Genomic DNA, 8,792 nt, shown 5'->3' on the forward strand with positions numbered 1-8,792 from the left:
TTTCTACGGATAGAAGTAAGACGGTGGTGGTAGGACATTCTGTTTTTTTAATTATCACTGATAAAACTAATTCCTCATTGGATTTGGGCAATTTACTTCAATCTCTTTTGATGCATCATTTGATCTATGAGCTGGGGAAAGCAGCAGGAGTTATTACTTCATGTGACAGAAAGACTAAAATGTGAACCTTTCAAATATAATACTGTTTGGGATTATTTTTTTAGTGCTCTAGAACAGGTATCAATAAATCAGCATAACTGTAGTATGGATGTCTAATAATATCTAGTTCTGATTCTTTCTGCTCTGATTAAAATTCTGTCCTCCTCTTAACCTGTAATTTTGTGTTTAATTCTCTTTGAGAGAAAATTGCTTGATTAAGGAGCATCCTTCTAGTGAACAGATGCGTTTTCCAGATAAGTCCTCAGTATCTCCTCTAGAGTTCCCTTTGTCTTTCTGGCGCTCAAGGAAAACCAATTATCAACTAATGTGGCTGCCAAAGGAAAATGCAACTTTCATCTCTATGTACAATTCATATTTTTTCTAGACTAGGATAGAATATTTCCATGGGAAGGGACCTACTTTTATCACCTTGTCCAACTGCCTGAGCAGCTCGGGGCTGACCAAAAGTTAAAGTGTGTTGCAAAGAGCATTGTCCAAATGCCTCTTAGATGTTGGGGCATTGACCCCTCTCTAGGGAGCCTGTTCCAGTGTTTGACCACACCCTTACTAAAGAAATGCTTCCTAATGTCCAGTCTGACCTTCCCTGGTGCTGCTTATGTGTTTTAGGGTAGGCAGTCGTTTTCGTTAGACTGGTATGGCTGGAAGTGGTTAGCCAGTTCTTCAGGTTGGAAGCAGAGATGGAATTGTCCTGGGTGGTGCTGGCTTTTGCTTTTGTATTACCCAGCTGCTGGTGGCTTGTTGCTCTCTGTGTGCTTCTCTGGAGCTCCTCACCATCTATTTAACCAGGCCTGTACTTTGTGCGCTTGTTTGTGAGCATGTTGTTGGAGACAGTGTCAAAAGCCAGTCACAGTAAATCACATCCATTATTCCACCTTCTTCTGCCAAGCAAGTCAGTGTTTTGTAGAAGCACAACTTACCCATCATAAATCCATGCTGACTGCACTTGATGACCACCTATCCTTCAGGTGGTCATCAAGTGCCGTTTGAAAATGCTTTCTGGGCTAACTTACTGTAAGACCTTCCAAGGACTGAGGTGAGGCAGAGCAGCCTGTAGCTCCCTAAATCCTTCTTCTTGTGCCTAAATAGCAGTGATGTTTTCTTTTTCCTTTCTTTGTTTTTTTTTTCCTCAGTCCTTTTAGCAACAATGAAGTTTATGAAGGAATAATTTGGGGAAAATCACTTTATTAATCTTTGTTAGAAATATGTTTCTATGTATGAAGGAAAGCTTACTTATTCTTTGGAAATTTTTTCCATTTTTCTGCAACTTAATTCTTCTAGCAAGTACAATGAAGGAGTATCTTGTAAATTTACCAAGTTTGTATTTCATTTACTCAACTTGTATATGCCAGGAGTTAAGAAAGCCTGGTGAAAACAGGTATCCCAGAATGTACTTTCATTTAAAGGAAAGTATAGGAACGTGCTGTAGGAGGTTTACCTGAGCTCTTCTATAATACAAGAGTGCTTGCTGGTTCTTGGCTTCACTGTTTAAAACGTGAGCTAAATCTAGTGAGATGTACATAATGGAGCTGTATTTCGGGTGTATGGTTGCTAAATTAAACAGCAGTATTGCCGTGCTTCTAAGGGTAAAGACAGGAACTGATACAACAACGCTCCTGTAACATGTAGGTCTTCTGCTAAGTTAGTCTTTTTTTGTTCCCGCGAATGTGTCTGATTGCAGCATTGATTGGAGTTGCACCTTCACAAAAAGGGAAAATTGACTCCTGCTGAGAGTAGGTGGGGGGTTTTGGTTTTTTTATCAACAAACCATCTGCTTCTGTGTATACTGAACACATGTTGAATGTTTTCTTGAAAATAATGTGACAATTGAGGCAATAAACAAGTTCTACTTCCATCTAATTCTGATAACACAGTTTATCTATCTGCAAGTTTGATCTGATACCATCACTGACAGAATTAAAAGTTGTTCTACTTTTATTCCTCCCTGGTTTATTTTTATTTCAGGCAAACTATGATCTTATGTGACAAGAATGCTTTTGTTTTAGCCATGGATTTAAAGGAGGGGGGGAAGGGGGACGTGAGGTGGCTTCTGTTTATCTTTTTGTTTTTCTCATTACCTCAGCTGTAACAACAGGAGCACTGTTGTAAAGATCAGCTGTCTTTTTGCTCAGGTAACTAGAACAGTTATAATTGGATAAAAATACAACTTTATAGGGTTTTTTGTATGTAAACATCCCCCACACTAAGACTTTAAATGAGTCAGTGAATGAAAGAAAATTCCCCTTATTTTTAAGCTGTGTCACTTGGCTAATGTGAGTCTTTGTTGGCTGGCACTGGCTGACATTATTTATCTGTTGTACTATACCAATTGTAAATGATTCATTCCATTTTATATTTTAGGTCTAAAAATATCTGGGGGGAGATTAAGTGGTTCAACAAGTAACGCTCTAATGGATGACAGAGACTTTCCACCAAATGATCTGCAAATAGACTCAAAGGACAGTCTTCCTACTAACTACAGGGTAGAATGTTTGGCATCTCATTTGATTCCTTCAGCTGATGAAAATGAAAATCAACTTGACAGTGATGGGAATGAAGTTCTGACCAGTAGTAGCATTGCTATGGGACGACAGGATAAAGGTGAACAGGATAACATCAATAATAATGAGAATATGGACAGTGGAGACTGGATCCCAAGCTGCAAGGAAAGTGAGACTGAGAGAAGATCTGTAAATGTCCATATGGACCCCCAGCTGGAGGAAAAGCCTGTCGCAGAAAAACAGCCAGGTGGAAAAAGAAGTCCAAGAAGCAAAAGAAGCTCCAATAAAAAATCTAAAGGTACTTAATTTAAAATTCTTTTGTTCTGTTTATTTCAGAAGTTACACTGTAGTTTAAATCTGTGAGCTAATAAGAAATATATTTTAGATGTTGTACTAATTATTTTTAGCATTTCACTAAAGGTTTGGTGGGTTTTGGTTTGTTTTACATTTTTTTCCCAGAACTGCTACTAGTCTTCAATCAGATTCAACTCTACATGTTTTCACCTTCTGTATTTTAAACAGTGGCTATGTAACAAATGTGGCACACCAAGTAAACGGGAGTAGAGGGAGGTACACTGTGTCAGTATGGAAACTGGGCTGGTATCCAAATCAGAATGGACAGAAATTCTGGCATTAGGGTTTTGCTCATTTGAACATCATGGTCGAGTGCAACATTTTGGTGTCCTGATCCCATGTCAACATTTGAAATCTGGCTATGAGTACCAAATAGCTTGATCTTGCCCTGCTGTTGTAACATTTACATACATTTTTCAAAGCTTTCCGGATAGAACTAGGTTGTGTTTTTTGAGTAACAAACTGTTTAAAAATGTGTTCCTATCAATTTTTAAAGTTTCTTTTTCTTTAGATATTTTGGATGTGAATTGGATAAGGAAAATATAATGTTTATTGCATGTTCTTATTTGAAATCCTCCTTCCCTTTTTGAAGGAGTAGGATTTAGTGTAACAGAATGTGTTATGTTAGGTTTTTGCCATACATTCCAAAGCTTATGTGTCATAGTGCTGTATATATTAATTAAAATCAGTATGTTTCATCCACAGGTTTCTTTGAAAGAACTGCTGATTCATGTGTGCTTTTTTCCATGCATTTTAAACTAAATAATTTTAAAATACAATTTTCCTCCTAAATGGAAAGTATTTTGTGACCTAGTCATCAAACTGGTTATTATTTTAAGGGATTATAGAATAGGTAAAGACAGGAAAGGAAGGAAGCCTTGCATTCCATATCTTGTACAAATAGGCAAAATCTGAAAAGAAGAATTATATTTTCTAGTAGAGATAAGAGCATTCTGAAATCTGCCATTACAGGGAGAATGATTTCTCAATAACTATCTTCAGCACTTAATAAGTAGATTATTTCACCTGTAGATTTAAGTTTTAATAACAGAATAAAATAATTCAAATGAGATTGGCAGAATTAATTAAGAACCAGTCATCTGTATGATGGGAATAACAAAAAGCAAGTTGATGAAAAGTTACACATACATGTTGACATAGGTATCTGAAGCACAATAAGAGGAAGAAAAGGAAAAATCTCACCTAAACACTAGAAATTAAACTTGACTCATATTCTTTCCCCATTAGCTTGTATTCTTGTTGAATGAACGGATACAGAAATACTGCAAAATGAGCTGTCCATAGTAGATTGAAGTTTTAAGACAAAAATTAGAATCCTGAAAATATAGAAAATTTCATGGAAAAACCTGGCAATGTAGAAAACCATACAAGAGAACATCCTGTCTGCAAAACTCTTTAGAGTTTTGTTGAATTCTTATTACTAAACTCTTGTTACTTTATTAGTAAAGAACTCTGTTAGAGAGGAAGATCAGAATACAAAATTAAATTGTATCTCCCATTGTTTATGGCCTAATATACATTTAGTAATTTTTTCAATACTCTCACATGATGTTTCTTCTGTTTTCACAGAATGCACTTAACTCTGTCACAATTTCTTGATGTTGCAAATGTCATTATTTTAGTGGCAGTCTTCCATTTAATTTCCAGCACCAGCTATTTTAAATGATCCCTGAATATCTCATTGCACCCTCTACGTAAAGGTCCAAACTAGCTTTCTTCTCCTTGGACCAACTCAGAGTTAAAGGACAGAATAATCAAACTAGATAGGAAGATTCCTGAGTGGGTGACAGTGGGAGCATCACACAAGCAAGCTGGAATATCAAACTAAATACTCTCATGGCGTGTATTGTTGTGATTTTTATGAAAAAATATTTTCAACTATTGAGAAATCATGGATGAGTTACTTTGACTCATAACTAAGGAAGAGATTTATGAATCTTTTTCTCTGTAAGCACACCTGTTGTGATTGCTGTTAAATGTTACCATTCTAGAAAAGATGACATTTGACTTCAAAAGCACATTGTTCATATTCCTCTTCTTGCTAGTCATTAAAGCAATTTATGTAGAAAATTACATTTTAGTCATCTTTGTTTACTTGTGACTTGCTCAGCACAATATTGGTGATTGTCAGAGAAGCTAATCTATTTTTCTCAAGATGTTTTTACTTTAAAAGAAAGAACAAGTACTAGCACTTGCAATGTGTCTGAAACCCTCTAAATAGTTGTTTGTGAAGAATAAAGAGTCATAAGTTGGATTATTATCAGTCTGTATATGTTTGGGATCTGTTGAAGCTAAAATTATCCTAGCTTCTCCTATCAGTAGACTGAAATGCAAGTTTAACAGTCGCTGTACTTGGTTGAAGAGCCTTCTGATTCAATATTCTTCCCCTGACAGGGGCCAGCAGAGCATTTGTAGGTGAGAGTACAAGGACAAGGCAAACTTGTAGTGATTTGTTTGCATGTTCTGCTCCCCATCTGCAGCAATCTCAGGACTTCTCCAAGTGGAAATTGACAAACTGTAATACCTTAGAGTAGATTTGTCACCTGACTTACAGTTGCTTTTTGCATCTCTTTCAGTGTCCTGGAGTAAGCAGTTCCAGGATTTAATCTATTTATTGTTTGAAGAAGCACCTCCTTTTAGCCCTCATGTTGCTGTAGGAAATTGAGAGGGGATGGACAAGTCTATAGCTCCTAGATCCCAATTTTTTCTCATATTCTTTCTGTATACTCACCAAAATTTTGAATGTACTGTGATTATATCTGGTATGGAAGGACTGGTGACCAAAGAATACATGCACATGTATTTAACTGAAGAATTTAAACTTTGGTGATTATTCATAATGTTATTCCTTGTAAAGAGTTGTACTAACTTTAGTGTGGTAGAGATAGTGATTCATCAAGTTTAATCTGTTCCGATACATTTTTGTAAAAATGGACTTCAGGTTATCCATATTCTCTGAAAATAAGTTCATCTTTTTTCAAAAGGTCAGTCCTGGCATAATTTAATATTGTCAAATCATTATATGTTTCCTTAACGTGGTAACCTGCACTCAATCTTTTTTTCCCCAAATTAAATTCTGCAGCATATGCTTTTTCTGTAAATTATTCCACTTATTTCTTGCAGCAGCTTGAAGGTGGAGGAAGGAAGGAAGTGTTTGGAATTGGTGTTGAGGGAAATAAAATATATTAATATAAGATAGTCAAATTACATGATAGTTCAAATAATGTTATTTAGTTTAGGGTTATGTACCAAACCAAACAAGATTTTGAGCTTGCTCAGTTAAGTTGTATCTTTACTACCAAACTTTTCTCTCAAAATCTCTTCTCTTAAAAATGACTAGTTTTTAAATACTTGCTGGTCTTTTTTCCTTTTTCCTCAGTAGTTCTTGAATGAATCAGTCTGAAACAGCTTTCTGTATTGGGTACCAAAGAATGTTTAAAAAAAGAAATTGCCATATGTTTTCTGTACTAGAAACTGCTGTTACTGGTGACTTAAGCCAGTGCTACTGAATATGAAAATTCAAATTCCTATAAAAAACAGAAGGCAACATCCATGATTTTATTTTGATAGCAAATCACTCATACTTGCACCTTGGATTCATCCTCAGGCAGGTAACAAAGAACATCCCAATTTCATATACTTGCAGTACTGAAAAAGAGAAAAACCTGAGGCATACTGAAAAAATGTGGGGTTTTATTCAAAAAGTGTGTCAGCATTTGATCTCTTCTAGGCAAACATGGGGCTGCTTCTGTGAGCTGTTGGGGAAATTGAGAGAAAGTTTGCTTCTGTCCATGTCTTAGGAAACATTGCCACACCCAACTGGGCGTAGAAGGGGTCAGTTGAAACATTTGTGAGTCTGGCAGAGCAAAAACTTGAACATGGCTCTTTGCCATGGACCTGCTGAGTGCTCTGGCCACTGACTGATGACTTCTGTGTCTTTTTGCAGACATTTTCATAAAGGCTTTGGTTCCATTCTGGGGTGTAGTAAATATCAGTGCTTTATAAAGTGAAAAAAATAATCCTTCCTTATTAAAAAAACAGAAATATATGTAAGATATCTATCTGCTTTGGACAGTAAGATTGATTGATTCCTGGAAAAAGTAGAGTGCTGTTTTCAAGAATGGGGGAAAAAAATAAATAGGGATCCTAGCCTATCACATCTTTATGGTGAAATAGCATTACTAAGTGTTACAACAAAAATTCTTTGTTGTAGTGCTACTAAGGCACAAGTATTGTCTTGCGTTGAAAATCAAACAAGTTAGAATTAGCCCACATAACTGTAAAGCCTCACTTTCAAAATTAGGGAAGAAATTTGAGGGCAGGATTTGAGTGACAGCTCAACCATATGTACAAATAATAATGAACAAATAATAATGCAGTTTATGAACTGTGTGTTAGCAACAGTATCATGAAAACATTAAAATTAGGGTTTTTCATGAGAGTTGCTATTGAGCATGTTGCAGTCAACGTTAATGTTCTGATATGACAGGTGATTATTAACTGCTTTAAAAAGTGCAGCTTGAAGTGACATTTGGTTTCTTTCTTTGTTTTTCTGAGAGAAAAGGTTTGCCAGAACACGAGGACCCTCTTTTCTGGTTTCATGATAATGTGCTAAACAGGAAGCTGTATTTTTAAAGGCAGCCTTAATTCCATCTCTAGAAGTATTTCCTGGTTTGTATCTTGCATCCAGTTGTGTCTCTTGTTGCTTTTGGCCCACAGGAAACCCAAATAAATACCGGAAGATCAGACATGTGCATTAATTTTGAAAAAGCAATGTTAAGTTACACCCATATTTTTTCTGGCAGTAAGCCCTGTGAAAATAACCACCCACAGAGATTATTAGTAGTCCTAACTTGGACAGTTTACTAAATAATGAGTTTAAAATAATCAAAACTAAAATGGTGGAGCGTTCCATGGACAAGCTAATGCCTTTCTTAGGTCCCAAATCTTAAACTGAATCATCATTATTGGGTTTCAGAGGTGGTGAAAACAAAGGGGTCTGAAACAGAGTGCCCAAGCTGAGGACACAACGATACTTAAAGCAGTGCCCTCAGCTGTCCATCTTTCAAATGATAACATGATTTCAGAAAATGCTGATTGGGGAACATTACTCATTATAATTTGAGGTTACTAAAAGTTTATTGTGCACATTTCTGTGGCCAAATTCTCTAAATTGTTTTAAACAATTGTGGGAATCTTTTTATGTTCAGTCTTATGCAAGTGTGTGAAATTCAACATTTTATGGAGAAATAAAAATGAGTTTATTAACTGTTGGAAGCAGCTGTACTTTTCTCGTTGCTCCTAAGACTGTTATAGGAAGCTGTAATTTATTGCTCTCTGATCTTTGTGAGAGACTGATCCAATCAGTATATGGGTAGTTGACTTCTCTCATTGCTGCTGTTACTACTACTACTCTACACTTCTTTCTTAATCTCATTTAACATTTTCTCAAAACTATCACATTCATGATCAAAATACGTAAGTTTTGCATTTCTAACAATAAAATGTGGGATTTGCATCCAGAAAGTTTTTTTCCCTGTAATATTCTTGTACTGTTATGCTTTACATTATTTTTCATATCTCCACCTGAATGCCTGATGTTTTTTGACTTCTATAAAGCTGGAGACAGGCAACAAAGAGCTGCCAGAGGTGTACCATGGAGAGCTTAGTTTTCTGTCTAGCAAGAAGTTCTGGGATCTAAATTCAGTTTAGACATCCTTGTGTCATTGTTACCAGCGT

At 36.0% G+C, this 8,792-nt stretch overlaps 1 protein-coding gene across 2 annotated transcripts in view; it reads left to right on the forward strand.

The window, feature by feature from the left end:
* Window positions 1–8,792, forward strand: part of CNST (consortin, connexin sorting protein) — a 47,703-nt gene that overhangs the window by 9,408 nt on the left and 29,503 nt on the right. For both annotated transcript variants that reach the window (XM_005416236.3, XM_031060511.1), the window contains one exon: window positions 2,539–2,976. In XM_005416236.3, the coding sequence (XP_005416293.1) occupies window positions 2,589–2,976 (388 nt within the window). In that variant the 5' untranslated portion in view covers window positions 2,539–2,588. The remainder of the gene's footprint in view (window positions 1–2,538; window positions 2,977–8,792) is intronic.

This window comes from Geospiza fortis, unplaced genomic scaffold, assembly GCF_000277835.1.
Source record: "Geospiza fortis unplaced genomic scaffold, GeoFor_1.0 scaffold41, whole genome shotgun sequence".
Classification (NCBI taxonomy): Eukaryota; Metazoa; Chordata; class Aves; order Passeriformes; family Thraupidae; genus Geospiza; species Geospiza fortis.